At 35.3% G+C, this 17,838-nt stretch overlaps 1 protein-coding gene across 6 annotated transcripts in view; it reads left to right on the top strand.

The window, feature by feature from the left end:
• Epb41l5 (erythrocyte membrane protein band 4.1 like 5) overlaps nucleotides 1–17,838 on the top strand; it is a 134,653-nt gene that overhangs the window by 50,822 nt on the left and 65,993 nt on the right. For all 6 annotated transcript variants that reach the window (XM_074070539.1, XM_074070535.1, XM_074070537.1 and 3 more), the window contains 5 exons: nucleotides 6,486–6,655; nucleotides 7,779–7,885; nucleotides 9,299–9,326; nucleotides 14,449–14,491; nucleotides 14,925–15,040. In XM_074070539.1, the coding sequence (XP_073926640.1) occupies nucleotides 6,486–6,655; nucleotides 7,779–7,885; nucleotides 9,299–9,326; nucleotides 14,449–14,491; nucleotides 14,925–15,040 (464 nt within the window). The remainder of the gene's footprint in view (nucleotides 1–6,485; nucleotides 6,656–7,778; nucleotides 7,886–9,298; nucleotides 9,327–14,448; nucleotides 14,492–14,924; nucleotides 15,041–17,838) is intronic.

Raw genomic sequence — 17,838 nt, 5'->3', positions numbered from 1 at the left:
AAGAATTTACAGAATTGTCCTTTTTTTTGTGTGGTACTAAGGTTTGAACTAAGGGTCTCAATTTTGCTAGGCAGGTACTCTACATTTGAACCACTCTGCTAGCCATTTTTTGTGATAGGTTTCTTAGAGATGGGTTCTCACGAATTCGCCTGGTTAGGATTATAGGCATGAGCCAAAGGAGCCTGGCTCAGAATTGTCTTTTTAACTTTTGGTGAGGGTATAATGGATCTTAGTGGCTCTTATCAAAAATCATGCCTGAACTCAGCTACTCAGCTACTCATCCCAGCTACCCAGGGAGGCGTGGATCAGAAATATCAGTTTAAGGTCAGCCTGGGCAGAAAATTAGAGTAGCCATCTTAATCAATATGCTAGGTGTGTGGTGATGTTCATCAGTACTCAGAGCTACATAGGAGGCATAGGTAGGAGGATTGTGGTCTGAGGCTGGCCCCAGGCAAAAATGCAAGACCCTATTCAAAAAAATAACAAGCAAAAAAGAAACCGCGGACGTGGTTCAAGTGGTAGAATGCTTGCCTAGCATGTGCTAGGCTGGGAGTTCAGTACTGCCAAAAAGAAATTAATAATGCTTTCTTTACTTATAGCCGGCTAGATAAAAGAGCTTTTTTTCTTTCTTTTTAGAGACAGGATTTTGCTGTGTAGCCCAGGCTGGCTTTGAACTCTTTTTGATCCTCCTGCCTCAGCTTCCCAAGTGCTAAAATTACAAGCATGTGTCATCATGTCTGACAAAAAGTTGTTTGTTTGTTTTTCTCTCTTCTCCAGGAGATCATTGACACTAAGCATCCATGGCAAAATCTAAGCATATTTTGCATGAAATGTAATATAACTGCTTATCATTTTAGACTTTAAAAAACACCTGTCAATGACCCAAACATTGTATGCCCATATGAATAAAAAAAAAAAAAACCACCTATCATTTAGTGTACATGAGTGTGAACTATGTATATATTTTTTAAAGTCTTCTAACAACTCAACTGGACCTCGGTGTGGTGGCACATGTTTGTAGTCCACCCTAAACCGGCTCCAGAACAATAACAACAAAAAATCCCAACAAACTTGAGACTCTATCTGAAAAAATAACAAAAGCAAAAAAGGCTGGAGGCATTTCTCTGGTAGTAGAGCACTTCCTTGCTTACTTAGCAAGCATAAGACCCTGAGTTGAAACCTCATTACTGCCCCCTCAAAAAAAAAAAATCCTTCAGCTGAACTAGCTAATATTTCTGCATAGATTTCAGTAAACTAATGTACATCTATTTTGTGCACTAATAGTTGAAAACACAAAAAGTCCTACAAGGAAAAAAATGTTTCTTGTATCCCAATTTATTTCTCTACAAAGTATTTGGTGTTATTTTTCTTCCCAGAAGTATTGGGGATTGAACTCAGTGTCTTGTGCTTGCTAGGCAAGCTCTTGAGCTACTCCCAAGCCCCTTTGTTTTTATTTTGTTTTTGAGATAGGGTCTTGCACTAACTTGCCTAGGTTGGCTATAAACACAATCCTCCTACCTCTGCCTCCTGAGTACCTGGGATTAGAGGCATGTGCAACCATGCCCACACACTACTTTTTTTTTTTAATTTTTAACATCTCTGAAAAAAGAATTGAGCAGAATTTTACAGTAGGTGGTATCTTAAAATCGTGTAAGCCAGATAGCCATTGTGACGTAGTTATCATTGCCTGCACACGTGGAAACTGGTCATGACAAATTCACTACTCGTTGTTAGTACTACAGGTGATAAACTTTTGTTACTGTTTAAAGTGGGTTTTAAAAGATGGTACTATGATTCAATATTGAAATGAAAAGATACTCCAAATGCAGAAAAATCTTTCTAACATATCTGTGGGAAATAAAATTTGGTATCAGTGAACAAAAAATATGCAGTTGGAGAATGACTTCAGCTTGATGTTTTCTTGCAAAGCAGCAACCTCCTTTGCTACTCATTTTGTGCTCACCCCTCTAGCCTCCACCCTCCACTATTTAATCAGAAAAGGGCATTTTAAACCATTCCAAGATCTGTGCATTGAAGTGTGTGAAGCACTGATTAGCAGAACACTTGTTCTTGGGGCATAAAATAATAGCTCATGTTACAAGTGATTATCCTTTAGACTTGATCAAATACCATATTAGCTTTTTGGCTTTTTAAAGGTATTTTGTATATGTATAAGCAAAAGTGTTTATCACTTCTTTTACACAGAAGTCAGCATGCATATGTTATGTACTGTTTCTCTACTTACACTCTTTAAACTTTACACGTGTAGTTTGGAATCTTCTCCACATCAGTGTGTAAATTGCATGTGTTAGGCTTTTATAGATAAGGGCAAACTTTTTCAAAGTGTTCATACTGATTACATTCCTACCAGGTATGAATTCTTTTGTGGTGGAAAAAGGTTAATGTTTACTATTCTGTTGGGGTTTTTTTTTGTTTTGTTTTCATTTTTGCCATTATTGTGGTTAGTAGAATCATTTTATGGTTTAATTTGTCCTAGACCTCTATGTAGTAAAGTTTATAAATGTTTAAGAATCTTTGCTTATATCAAGATCATGAAGAAAACTACATGCACTTTAAAAATATTTTTAAATGATTAAATAGTTTAACTGTGACTCATGCCTGTAATCTAGCTACACAGAAGATAGAGATCAGAAGGATTGCAGTTTGAAGCTAGTCTGAGAAAATAGTTCAAGAGACCCTATCTTTTTTTTTTTTATTCATATGTGCATACAATGTTTGGGTCATTTCTCCCCTCTCCCCTCACCCACTCCTTACCCCCCCCAGCCCCTCCTTCTCCCTGCCACACCCTTGCTACCCAGCAGAAACTATTTTTCCCTTATCTCTAATTTTGTTGTAGAGAGAGTATAAGCAATAATAGGAAGGACCAAGGGTTTTTGCTAGTTGAGATAGGGATAGCTATACAGGGAGTTGACTCACATTGATTTCCTGTGCATGTGTGTTACCTTCTAGGTTAATTCTTCTTGATCTAACCTTTTCTCTAGTTCCTGGTCCCCTTCTACTATTGGCCTCACTTGCTTTAAAGTATCTGCTTTAGTTTTTCTGCGTTGAGGGCAACAAATGCTATCTGGTTTTTTAGGTGTCTTACCTATCCTCATACCTCCCTTTTGTGCTCTTGCTTTTTTCATGTGCTCAAAGTCCAATCCCCTTTGTGTTTGCCCTTGATCTAATGTCCGCATATGAGGGAGAACATAAGATTTTTGGTCTTTTGGGCCAGGCTAATCTCACTCAGAATGATGTTCTCCAATTCCATCCATTTACCAGCGAATGATAACATTTCATTCTTCGTGGCTTCGTAAAATTCCATTGTGTATAAGAACCACATTTTCTTAATCCATTCCTCAGTAGTGTGGCATCTTGGCTGTTTCTATAACTTGGCTATTGTGAATAGTGCTGCAATAAACGTGGATATGCAGGTGCCTCTGGAGTAACCTGAGTCACATTCTTTTGGGTATATCCCCAAGAGTGGTATTGCTGGATCATATGGTAGATCAATGTTTAGCTTTTTAAGTAACCTCCAAATTTTTTTCCAGAGTGGTTGTACTAGTTTACTTTCCCACCAACAGTGTAAGAGGGTTCCTTTTTCCCCGCATCCTCGACAACACCTGTTGTTAGTGGTGTTGCTAATGATGGCTATTCTAACAGGGGTGAGGTGGAATCTTAGTGTGGTTTTAATTTACATTTCCTTTATTGCTAGAGATGGTGAGCATTTTTTCATGTGTTTTTTGGCCATTTGAATTTTTTCTTTTGAGAAATTTCTGCTTAGTTCATTTGCCCATTTCTTCATTGACTCATTAATTTGGGGAGAATTTAATTTTTTAAGTTCCTTATCAGTCCTTTGTCTGATGTGTAGCTGGCAAATATTTTCTCCCACTCTGTGGGTGTTTTCTTCAGTTTAGAGACCATTTCTTTTGTTGAGCAGAAGCTTTTTAGTTTTATGAAGTCCCATTTATCTCTGCTATGTCTTAGTTGCTGTGCTCCTGGGATTCCATTGAGAAAGTTCTTACCTATACCTACTAACTCCAGAGTATTTCCTACTCTTTCCTGTATCAACTTTAGAGTTTTGGGTCTGATATTAAGATCCTTGATCCATCTTGAGTTAATCTTGGTATAGGGTGATATACATGGATCTAGTTTCAGTTTTTTGCAGACTGCTAACCAGTTTTCCCAGCAGTTTTTGTTGAAGAGGCTGCTATTTCTCCATCGTATATTTTTAGCGCCTTTGTCAAAGACAAGTTGGTTATAGTTGTGTGGCTTCCATATCTGGGTCCTCTATTCTGTTCCACTGATCTTCATGTCTGTTTTTGTGCCAGTACCATGCTGTTTTTATCATTATTGCTTTGTAATATAGTTTGAAGTCAGGTATCGTGATACCTCCAGCATTGTTCTTTTGACTGAGTATTGCCTTGGCTATTTGTGGCCTCTTGTGTTTCCATACAAATTTAACAGTAGATTTTTCAATGTCTTTAATGAATGTCATTGGAATTTTGATGGGAATTGCATTAAACGTGTAGGTTACTTTTGGGAGTATAGACATTTTTACTATGTTGATTCTACCAATCCATGAGCATTGCAGATCTCTCCACTTTCTGTAGTCTTCCTCAGTCTCTTTCTTCAGAAATTTATAGTGTTCCTTGTAGAGGTCGTTCACATCCTTTGTTAGGTTTACACCTAGGTATTTGATTTTTTTTGAGGCTTTTGTAAGTGGAATTGTTTTCATATATTCTTTCTCAGTTTGTTCATTATTAGTGTATAGAAATGCTAATGATTTTTCTATGTTGATTTTATATCCTGCTACCTTGCTATTGCTTTTGATGGTGTCTAGGAGCTTTTGAGTAGAGTTTTTTGGAAAACACTCAACACAAAGAAGGGCTGGCAAGTTACAGAGTGCTTACCTAACAAGTGTGAAGTCTGAGTTAAACCCCTGTGCCACCAAAATAAATATATTTGAAATGGACTAAAAAGCACAAAAATTATATAACAAATACACATGGTCTGTATTTAGCATTTGTTTCAGATTGGTTTGAGAAATAGATAACACAAGGCTGGAGGTGTGGCTCAAGCAGTAGAACACCTGCCTAGCAAGCACAAAAAAAGAAAAAATAGATAATATAAATATATCTACATACATAATGTACTCACAGATAGACATATGTGAACAAATGATAGGTCTGATGCCCTAGCTACTTCCTGTCTTTTCCATAATGACAGGATGGCCACCATTTTTAGAGACTGTCATTCTCATGTATTTTATAACTTTCCCACATAGAAACACATACAGCACATGGCACAATTGTTTTAAACCATGTGTATGTACGGCTTGCTTGTTTTAGCTAAACGTGTAGCCCTGAGATTTATTGTTTACTCATTTTAACCTATATATGGTATTCAGTAATATAAATAAATAATGGCACATTTGTGCATTCATCTTTTGTTGTCTCCATAGTTTTAAAATATGCCATTATTTATCTGACCATTTTTCTAGTTTTGGAAATTTTGAATTTGTGTGTTTGTTTGAGACATAGTCTTGCTATGTAGCCCTGGTTGGCTTAGAACTCATGATCCTCCTGAATGTTAGGATTACAGAGGTGCACCACCACATCCACCTTTGTGTCCATTTTTTACTGTAAGAAAATCTTTTCTCTAGAGAAGAGTATTACTTAGTTGTTAGGACCGTAGGTCCTGGAATCAGATTGGCTAGGTTCCTGTTCGGCTTTCGTCTTCTACTAGTTTGGTGATCTTGGGCTTTCTTTTAGCCTCAGTTTTCTAATCTATTAAATGGGGCCAGTGATAGTGTAGTCTTTGGGGGTAATTCATGTGAACACTTTAGAAAGATACCTATGAATGTTAACTATAATAATTTAATTTCTGGGAATATAATTTTTAGAACAAAATGAGCATTTTTAAGGCTGTTGTTACATATTGGTGTTACTGGGGAATGAATCCAAGGCTTCCCACATGCTAGACAAGTGCTCTACCACTGAGCTGCACCCACAACCCCTAAATTATAATGGTATAGTTATCCCCATACAATGACAGATGAGTCCTCATTTTATGTCTCTCTGACCAGTGCTGTCATATAAGTAGAGGTGACACTCTTGGGAATAATTTTATATTGACTTGGGAAATAGCTTGATTTCAACTTTTTTTTTTTTTTTGGCAGTATGGGGTTTGAACTGAAGGCCTCACACTTGCTAGGCAAGTGCTCTGCCACTTGAACACTACAACAGCCCTCAACTTCATTAAAGATGTAGATGTATATAAAGTAGCTACAGGATGGGGTTTAGCTCATTGGTAGAGTACTTGTCTAGTGTGTGCCAACACCCTTGGTTCTGTCTCCAGCACCGCAAAAAATAAGTTTCAGAGAGCAAACCAGATGCATTATTATTTGCTTCTTATAATTGCTATGGTTATATTTGACTGTTTGACCTAATAACCACCTCTTTTTACATTCTTTTCTTTTTCAGGGCAAAGAGCAGGAGCATACATTTGTCTTTAGACTGGATCATCCAAAAGCATGCAAACATTTATGGAAATGTGCTGTGGAGCACCATGCCTTCTTCCGCCTCCGAGGACCTGTCCAGAAGAGTTCTCATCGCTCAGGATTTATTCGGCTAGGATCACGGTTTAGATATAGGTTATTTTTTATTTACTTACTTACTTTGTGCTACTGGGTTTGAATTCAGGGCTTCATGCTTGCTAGGCAGACACTCTACTGCTTGAGCCACACCTCCAACCCTAGATATAGGTTAATTTTAATGGCTGCTTTCTATATCCTCCATTCTTGCATACAGGGCAAAAAAGCTAGGCCAATTTCTTGTTTTATGGATATGGAAATTAAGATGTGGAAAATAAAGTACTTTTCCAAAGTCTGGCCAAAAGAAAAAGTGGTGTCATTGGCTATAATTTTTTGAGTTGATGGAAAATCATAGTATTACTGATTCTAAAATCCCACTTGACATTTTATGTAATGACCAACCTCAGTTTAAATATATTTAACAAGAGTTCTGTAGATTCTCCACCCAACAGCTAGAAACCATATAGAAAAATGTGTCCTGCGCTGAATGGGACATTTATCTGACTATTTGTCATCCTTTATAAACCGGAAGCCGGAAGTTCTGTTATTCTTACAGACTTCTGTTTGTCATGAGTTAGAAATGTTTCAGATTACATTACTTTACAGTAGATTTTTAGTTTTGAGTTTTCAGCATACCATGGGAATCAGTTAAATAAGGAATGAATAGTACAAATAATGTCACAAGTCAGCCATGGGGAGTTCATGTAAGAGGGCTTTTATTCTACCTGTTAAAATTGGGGAGCCATTTTCTTAGCAGAATTTAGATGGAAAACAAATAAACAGGATAACAGTTTTTAAAAATGTTTCTGAAAAGCATAACAGAATTAGAAAAAAGTAACTAGAAATCTTACTTTTTAATTACACACTTTGCATTGTGATGTGTGGATAGGGAGTTACATAAGAGCATGAACATTCTGAGTTTATTTAATATGTTTTTAGGTGACATGCATATTTAAGAAAAGAACCAGTATAGTTAATCGTTACATATTTCACAAAACCCTAGAGTAAAAGAATGATGTGATGAAGAGGACGTCAAGACTATTAGTAGTAGTTCCTTTAGGATGAAGTTCAGGATGCTTTTTTAAGGGAGAATCTGAATGTAGAATTTTTGATACTTACATGTATCTGGTTGCCATAGACCTCAGATTCTCTCGTCTTCATTGCTATTCTTCATTTATTTTAGTGGGAAGACTGAGTATCAGACCACAAAAACCAATAAAGCAAGAAGGTCAACATCCTTTGAAAGAAGGCCCAGCAAACGATACTCTCGAAGAACTCTACAAATGAAAGGTGAAGTGCAACTCTTGTTTCAAAGGACTGCTCTTCCTTGACAAGTACTCATATGTTGGCATTGTTGACTTGAAAGAAAGTTACCTGAATCTCCTTAGGACTGTTCCAAGTAACTAAGGTGTTCTGGTATAATAAATTTCATAAGATGTGCAGGGAAAAATTGCCTGTATTATCAGCTGAGATTAAACTGAATATGAATTCTAATTCAGATGACATTCTCAGATTGTGGTCAGTTTTTGTTTGCTCTATTTTAGTGTTTCAGTAGAGCAGTATTTTCTTTCCATTTTTGACCTACGGGTCTCATTCATAATAAAACATCTCTTACTCCAAATAGAAATTTTAAATTTGAAATGAAAAAAATATTATCATGTGATGAATAAATTTTAAGTAAAAATCATTTCAAGCTGTATTATGTTACTAAATTCTATTAGATAGTTTTAAAACGTAATCATTAATATCTATATCATATATAGATATTTCCAAATTCATGTTACTTGTTATTTGAAGTACTTCAGTTGTATAATAGAAAGCCTCGTTTCCTTGACAAAAAGGTAAAACTTGTGTTTAGTTTCGAATCTGAATTTGTATTAAAATGCAGATTGAATTTAAGTCTGTTCAACGCCAGGGTCGTCATCAGTTTTCCAAAAACAGCTGTTATGAGCTAATGTTTTGACAATATTAATTTTTTAAAAACTGTTTATAGTCATTTTTGGTGTGACTAAAAATTAAATAATATGGCTATAATTGAAACCATTTTCATTTTGTGATTGATTAAAGCTCTAAGTTACCTCTTTTTTTCCACTGACAATGATTCAAAACCTTACTCCAGGAGGCATACATACAGTTCTGTTTTTGTGTGTGTGTGTTACTGGGGTTTGAACTCAGGACCTTGCTTCCTAGGGAAGCACTTTTATCACTTGTACTGTGCCCCCAGCTCTATTTGTTTTAGTTTTATTTTTCTATCTTATGATTTTGCCTGGGGCCAGCCTCAGGCTGAGATCCTCCTACCTATATCCCCTAAGCTGGGATTACAGATATGCATCACCATGCCTAGCTTGTTTTTTTTGAGATAGGGTCTTGCTATCATTTTTTTTTTTTTGCCCAGTCCTAACCTCAAGCTTCCATCCTCCTATCTCTATCTCCTGAGTACTTGGGTTACAGTTGCATGCCATCATTCCTGGTCTGTTATAATTCTGAAAAAAGAAGAGACAGATACTTACTGCTTTATTTGAAAAGTAAATAATTGCCAATAACGGAGTTTACTGATGTAACCCCTGAAACACTTGTAAAATGAAGATTTTTAAATCTATAGTTTGGAATCCTGCTTTTTATAAATCAATTAGTTTTATGAATGAACAGTGAAGCAATTTATCACGTAGGACAAGACTAATGAGATGTTCTTTCTTCCTCTAGCAAGTACCACAAAACCTGAGGAACTCAGGTGAGTAATGTCTTGCAATTTAAGAATATTTTTGCAATTTATGTAGATACATAATTTATATATAAAATCTAAATTTTATTATATTTAATATATAAAATATATGTAGATATATAACTTATGTAGATACACAGAAAGATTGTTTTATAGTTACTATCACGAACTAAATATTTATTGAAGACCTGTCGAAGTGTGAAGTTGTCCCTAAGCATTGGAAAAATAGTAGAAAATAAACACATAATGCTAAATAAAATTGACATTAAGAAAATAAGGCATTTTTGGACTAGTGGAGTAGCTCAAGTGATAGAATGCCTGCCTAGCAAGTGGAAGGTTGAGTTCAAACCTTGGTGCCACCAAAAAACAAGAAAAAGAAAAAAAGGCAGTTTAAAGAAATAAAAAGTAGTATGGGAGTGAAAATGCTATTCATGAGAATGACATTTGTTGTTGGCTGAGAATATAAAGGTGAATAAATTATTCTTGAAAGGAATTTAAAAAGCAAATGTTGATTTGAAAATAAGCAATTTAATTTGTTGGGTAAATCCCACATATAATCCTTTCTTACCTGTTGCTGGATTTGGGTTGCTAGTATTTTGTTGATCTCTTGTCTATATTCATCAAAGATGTTAGTCTATAGTTTTCTTAAATGTTTGTCTGGTTTTGGTATCAGAGTGGCACTGGCTTCACAGAATAAATTGACAGTCCCTTCTCCTCTTTTTTTTTCTTTTTCCTTCGGTATTGGACTTTGAACTCAAGACCTTGCACTTATTAAGTAGACACTGTACACTTGAGCCACACCTCCAGCCCCTCTTCTGTTTTTTAAAATGAATTTGTAAAAAAAAAAAAAAAAATTAATATTATTCCTGAAGTCTATGAGTAGAATTCACAATTAAAGCCATGTGGCCTGGATTTTCTGTTACTGTGAAGTTTTCAGATTCTTATTTCAGTCTTCTATTATAGATATCAAATTTTCTTTGTCATATTGAGTTAATTTGGGAATTTATCTTTCTCAAATTTGCCCGTTTATTTAAGTTATCTAATTTGGCACATAGTTATTATTCTGTTTTCCTTTCTATTTCTGTGAATCAGTAGTGCTGTCTTATTACTCCTTTCTAATTTTAGTTATTTGAGTTTCTCTCTTTTCTTAGTCAGTGTGCTAAAGGTTTGTCAGTTTTGGTAGCCTTTTCAAATAGACCCACTCTTTGATTTTATTAATTTTTTGTGTGTGTGTCATGAACCAAACAAAGCTCCTTTTATGTGTGTTAGGTTTATTTTGCTTTTGGTGAAGGGATGAAGGGAGTAAGACAGGGTTTTAAGATGTAGTCCTCTCAGTCCTGCATTTAAATGCTAAGTCTTACAAGCATGTGCCACCACTCCCAGCTTGTTTGTTCTTTTTCTATTATTTCAAGGTTGAAGATTGGGTTGTTTGAGAGCTTTATTTTGTAACATAATATTTACAGCTGTAAATTTCCTTCTAAGCACTACTTAATTACATTCCTTAAATTTTGATATGCTATGTTTGAATTCTTCATTCATCCTGAATTATTTTCTAATCTGTCCTAATCATTTCTGTTTTGACCTGTTGGTTACTTAGGAGTATGTTGCTTAATTTCCACACATTTGTGAATATCTTAAATTTTCTTTTATTTTCTCCTAATTTTTTCCATAATGGTTATAAAATATACTTTGTATTACTTCAATTCCTTTGAATCTATTGAGACTTGCTTCTAATGGCCCCATTAATTTTTATAATATATATTGCAATGTATTCTCTTACACTTTTCAAAAACTATTAATATTAGAGTCTCTGGAATGCCTATTAAAAAATCAGATTCAGAACTGGTTGTGATGACATATAGCTGTAATCCCAGCACTTGGGAGGCTTAGGCAGGAGGATCATGAGTTTGAGGTGAGCCTGGAATCTACAGTGAGAGCCTGTCTCAAAAAAAAAAAGAAGAAGAAAAAGGAAAAAATCAGATTCAGACCATGCACACAAATCTAGTTTTTTTCCACATTCATTTATAGTAGATCCTCTTGAAAGAAGTTGGTTGTTTTTACGTACTGAGTATGGCCAGCCTCACCTTGAAATTTTCCTGGTTTTCTTCACTTGGAAGTTATTAAACCAGGCTGTGATTAGTGATTCACATTGCAAAAGCACTCTTGCTTTTGTGGACTAGGATCTCTCTCAAGTTTCTTTAGGTGTTAGTAGGCTGTTAAAACCAAATACTTGAATTGAGTGAGTGGGGAAGTGAGTGATTCTATTGTAACAACTTAATTAGGTAAAAAAATGTTTGATTATGTAATGGATCATGTCTTGCTTTCTTAAAGAGAGGCTAGGACAGAATATTAGAGCTTAAAGTAAAGAAGCCAGCTAGCAAAGATAGTAGAAATGTAGATAAAATCTTGAAGCAATGATATGATATTGAAAAATTTATTAGACTTATTTACAAAATAAAAGTTCTTTCAGATGTTCTGAAATGCACATTTCTAATCAAAAAGTGAGTATTAATATCTATTAATATCCTAGAATTAAAGTTTAACTTTAATGGCTATTACTGTGTATTCATTAGTTATATCTTTGGCTCTGGAAAACAATAGAAAAAGATAATTAAGCTCTGATAACCTTTTTAGTTTTTCTGAGAAGAATGCTGGAAGTGGTGGTACATACCTGTAATCCCAGGTGCTAGGGAGGCGGTGGCAGAAGGATTGGGAATTTGAGGCCATCCCAGGCAAAGTTAGCAAGATCCTATCTCAAAAATAAAAACAAAAGGGATGGAGGCATAGCTTACAAGGCCTTGGATTCAATTTATAGTATCAAAGACGGAAAAAAAAAAAAAGGGGGTGGTAGGGGGCTAGAAATGAAGGGGAATTCCCAACTCTCCTTAAGGTTATTGAGCACCACTCAGTAGGGCTTGAGAGAACCTGGGCTTGGGCTGATACGCATGCACTTTCACTCTTGCCCCTCACAGTTCTATCTGCATGAGTGGTTTTGCTACAGTGAACCAGGGAAAACAATACTTTTTGAAAGCAGTTTGATTAAAAAGTTTCTCCACCTTGTACTCTGCAGTTTTGTAAAATGCTTACTTAAATAACAGTTGACTAATGTCAAGTCATTTTCCTTGTACTATTTGTCTTCTATTTTGACTCCCATGTGAGTTTTGACTAATACATAGTATATTAAGAAGAGGCAAACAGATGACATTTAAAGAGGATAATTGAGTGGGTAGGAGGCATGGCTCAAGTGGTAGAAACCCCATACCACCAAAATAAATAAATAAATAAATAAAAATTCAGTCCCAATATTTTGAACAGAACAAGTTGTTTGGCAAAGACCATTAAGATAGTGTTAGTGACAAAAGCATAAGTCCCATCATCCATTCCATTACTTTTGCTAATTAGTATAATTCTGTACAAATTATATGAAACTTAAAATATATAACCTACTTCAAATATATAATCTAAAAACAGAATTAATAGTAAAAACTATCTTTTATTAGATCACTTAGGTTATATTTCGAGTTTTAAGAGTTAAGCTATTAATGTGTTTTTCCAAGTTCTAGAAGAGGAGGAGGGAGGTGGAAAGCTCCAAACGTAAAGAAATGATTAGAGGAAGGAAATGATGGTTACTTTGTTTGATCAGGCAGCTTGTATGTGTTGAAATCCTGTGTAGAAATCAGATTTTTTTTTTCCTTTCAAAATGCTGTGAATGGAACCCAGGATTTGGTATATACAAGTGCTTTTATGACTAGGCTATACCCCCAAACCTACATGTGTTGAAATATCACAATGTGCCCTATTAATAGGTGCAATTATTATATGTTAATAAAATAAATTAGAAAAAAACAGATTAATCATTCACTTAATATAGTTATGCTGATGTGGTGATTAGGTAAGCATTTTTTAAAAGGTTTATTGGTACTGGGATTTGAACTCAAGGCTTTGTGCTTGCTAGGCAGGTGCTGTACTGTTTGAGCCTTGCCTCCAGCACTTTTTGCTCTGATTATTTTGGAGAGAGGGACTGGCTTTTTGTCTAGGCTGACCTGAACTGCGATGCTCCATTTTACGATTTCTGCCATCACTAGGGATGACAATCACATGCCACCATGCCCAACATTTTTCCATTGGGATGGGGTCTTGCCAGCTTTTTTGCTCGGGCTAACCTGGAACTATGATCCTCCCAGCCTCACCTCCTTGTGTAGCTAGGGATGACAGGTACACACCACTGTGCCCAGCTATTGGTTGAGATGGGAATCTCCCTAACTTTTTGCCCAAGCTAGCATGTAACTACTATCCTCCTAATCTCAGCCTTCCAAGTAGCTGGGATTGTATGTGTGAGCCACATGCGCCTGAGTTTTTTTTATTTTTGTTGGTTGGTTTTATTTGTCACTTTGTTTGTGCTTTGCATTTAATACTAATTTAATCTTCCTAAAAGCCAGAAACATTTTTCTTCCTCATTTTGATGTAATATCTCATCTTTGAGTTCTTATTTTATTGTTTGTTCTGTTTTTGCTGGTTTACAGTTTGTTTTTATTTATTTTGATTATAGGTTGAGAAGGTGTTTTTGGTTTTTGAAATTTTGGGGAGATAGGGGAAGGAGTACAGCCTAAACTAGAAATGTAAAAATATATTCATAAGACATCACATAGAAATTTCTAACCTTAAGTTTGTACTAAGAGCTTTAGAATTATAAAATGCCAATCTGTTGCTAACACTGAGAAATCTAGAGTGGGTTGGGAATATGCAAAGGGAGTGTCAGGTAAGTTCGAGTGGGTATTTGTGCTGGATGTTTCGAATTTAAAGAATTTTTGTGCTATTTGTTTTGCTGTCTTTGTTTAATGAATAAATAAGATTAGCAGTAAATGTTTAAAGCACAACTAAAGTATTTAGTATGTATACTAAAGTATACATAACATATACGCTTGGAAACATCAGATGAGCAGCCTATAGAAAAGCAAATGTTGACTGTAGGAGTAAATTTTTCTGGCGTCTAACGTTCTTAGTTTTAAGTACCACCAATAGATTTTTTCTTCATTTGAAACAAAACATTGATATCTTGGATTCTCCTTTCATTAGTGTACATATGATCTTACAGAGTAAGTATATTAAAAGATTTTTTTCCCAATTACAGTGTTCACCATAATGTTCCAACCCAGAGTAATGATTCACAACAGGTAAGACAGTATTAAGCTTCTAGACTACTGGAACACTGTATGTAGTTAATTTTAGTAATCTGTACTGTTACTAGTTGGATTTTCGTAGTGGTGTAACCATGTGCAAGTTTTGTGCATTTTTTTAATCCTTAAGTGCCTCAGTAATGTCTTAACTCCCTGCTATTTTTCTCTCAAGATTTTGCAAATAACAGATGATCTGTAAAACATTTTCTGTCTGTGTATCCAAGAAAATAAGCAAAATATTAATGTTCAGCAAAGTTATTTATTTCTAAGGTGGTATATAAGATTTAAACATTTGTTACATCACATTTTTCATTATATAGATAGTATTCCATTTTAGTATTCTATTTGTTGGTAAATATTTAGTATTTCTGTTTATTTTTATTCTATTTGGTCTTTAAGCATAATAGATGAGTTTTATTTTTGTTCAAAGGATTGGGGTGTGCGATCTCCTGTGCCTGTGATTCCTTCCACATCCTCTGGTCCTGTGCTGGTGGAGATAGAGAATCTTCCACAGAGTTCTGGAACAGACCAATATAACAGGAAATGGTTTGTTAACTCCTTAAACCAAAATATTGTTTGCTTAATTGTAAATTTTAAACTATAAACATAGATTACTTTACATATGATTGAAAACAAATTATTCATATTTGTGAACTGAAAAGATGCATACCGAACATTCATAGGAATGAGGAAAATAAGGTATGTGGATGAAGAAGGGAGTACAGTTGTCTAAATGTACAATATGAGGCAGCTGTCTTTGTTTTAATTTGCTGGGAGTGGTGAGTAGTTCATTGTTAACAAGGACTACTCACTAGTCAGTAGAACCCTTTCCCAGACTCATAGGAAAATATGTTTGTTACATGTTATTTTATAATACGATATTAGTATTTTCTTCATTGAAACTGAATATAAGCCGAAAGGGAAATATGATTAAAGTTTAATAATATAAAGCACGAAATATTCTGTTTTTGGAGATTGAGAGATAATCTGATGAGAATAAGGATATTCCATTTATTTAGGCTTCCAGAGAGTTTTTCTAGATTAATGGTAAATACACAAATATGGATACTTTGTGTCTTGTTGGCGTTTAATCAGTTGGGTTCAACCTTTTCTAGATAACTGGTTTGGGAAGGGCTCCTTGGGAATTATTTGATTGAGTTGTCATGTTGGATGTATCTGTTCAATTTTACGTGTTTTTATGAAACGAACTTTGATAATTCATAGGTTTTTTTTTCTCTCTCTTTTTCTCTTGCTCTTAGTTTGTTTAATACCTGAAATCTAATGCGTTTCTGTGGTGATCTCAAGGTTTTGGTCAGCTTTCTGTTCAGCCAGTTCTTCCTTCCTGGTGGTGGGTCAGCAGTAGTTGGTGATTATTTTCAGTCTTTGCTGTGTAATTTTTTTCATTGTTATTGTTGGCATAACTAACTACAGGATCCTTTGCTTTTGATGGTTGGGCATATTTCTAACTCAATTCCAAATGACTTGCGCTTCAGATCCAAGGGGATCCCCCCTCTGCATTTTGTCCTTCCTTTTTAAAAATTTTATTTTTCCTTTGAAGTGTGGTGAGAGTACTTTGTGTGTTGTATATGTGGTCACACGCTTAAAGTGTAACAAATGAGGCCTCTAAATGTCAAATTTTAATCTTTGTTTAAGCCATTAAAAAGGTTTCTTTAGTTTCTTATTGAACACACACAACTCCAGTAAGCATCTGTGCTTCATCTCCTTTAGTGTTACCCTGTCCTGTTGGCATGGAGAAAGAGCACCCAGACTTCAACTGTAAAGGAACTATCTTAACATGTGCTTGTCTTTTATATTAGTGTAGAATGAGAATCTGCTTAGTTTGTATTCATTCTGTGCAATGACATTAGTCTTTATTGAGTCTTTCGACTTTAATGAGTACATGTTTAAAGCTGCTTAATTTGATGTCTTGGGCACTACCCAGTTCCTTTAATGTAGCCTTCAGAGAGTATTGAATTTGATTTGAATTTCAAGAAAAACTTGGAGCTGTGTGTCCTCCTTCCTTTATGTCGTTGTGCTGAGACCTCCTTTGCTGAAATGAAGTGAAGTGTGATCCTTAAATCCTGATGAGCCTCAGTGTCTGTCAGCATGGCATGGAACTGGCATAGAGCTGACATGTCTTGGGGCTAATGGATTCTTCATCTTTAACTTAAACGCATTTTACATCTCATTCTTTGTTTCTGCATGCTTTAATTTAAAAGAACATAAAACAGTCCTCCTTTAGAAAGTGTTGTTAATAAAATTTGAAAATGTTCCCTAGGTTTGAGCAGCTGGGCAGAATAATGGAACATTTATTTTTGGCAGACAATTTTTAACCAATTTAATTCAAACCTACTCTCTGTTCAACTTTTTCTTGCTGGTATCTTTTAAATGACACCATTAGTTAGGTGAATGATTTTATATGTCAGCAACTTAGAATTTATCACCATTTGAGAAAAAAATTCATGTAAATTAGATACATAAATTATTTATAAACAGTAACAAGCTGGGCATAGTGGTGCATGTTTATAGTCCCAGCTGCTTAGGAGCCTGAAGCAAAAGGATCTGAGCCAACAATTTGAGGCCAGCCTGTATAATACAGTGAGACCTTGACTCAAAAAACAAAACAAAAAAACCCTGCTGTAATCCCAGTACTAGGGAGGCAGAGGCAGGAGGATCATGAGTTTGAGGCCAGCCTTGGGTACACAAGAAATCTGTCCAAAAAAGGACAAAGAAATAAAAATTTAGCAAATTTTGCATCTGTATGCGAGAAAATAAGCCTAATTTAATTTTGCAAATATTTAGAGACCCTAAGTTGAGGGTCACAAATTGTGTGAGTTGAGTCTGATAAACAAGCTGTATTTCAGTTGAAACAAAGATGATTTTATTGTAAAGAAGCCTTCCACATTTGTTTCCCTTTGGGAAAAGGTTAAAGTTTGATGTTTTGGGCCAGGCATGGTGTTGTATACCTATAATCCTAGTAGCTACTTGGGAGGGAGAACAGAAGGATCACAGTTTGAGACCTTTTCCAGGCACAAAGTTAGTGAAACCCCATCTCAACAAGCCTGTAATTCCAGCTATGTGAGAGGCATAGGTAGGAGGATTAAAGTCTGAGGCCAACAAAAAAGCTTGAGACCTTACCTGAAAAATCATTAAAGCCAAAAAGGGCTTGGGGTGGGGCGGGGGCATGGCTCAAACAGTAGAGTGCCTGCCTAGCAAGTGTGAGGTGTTGAATTCAAAACCCCAGTATACCAAATAAGTAAATAGAAATGGATATTTTGGTTGTGTTAGGAAGGTCATACTGTACTTAATCTATTTTTTAGACATTTTTTGCATTTGGGGTGACT

This window comes from Castor canadensis, chromosome 4 (genome assembly GCF_047511655.1).
Source record: "Castor canadensis chromosome 4, mCasCan1.hap1v2, whole genome shotgun sequence".
In the NCBI taxonomy this organism is placed as follows: domain Eukaryota; kingdom Metazoa; phylum Chordata; class Mammalia; order Rodentia; family Castoridae; genus Castor; species Castor canadensis.
Note: the sequence above shows the minus strand (reverse complement) of the source record. Positions and strands in the feature narration are given on the sequence as shown.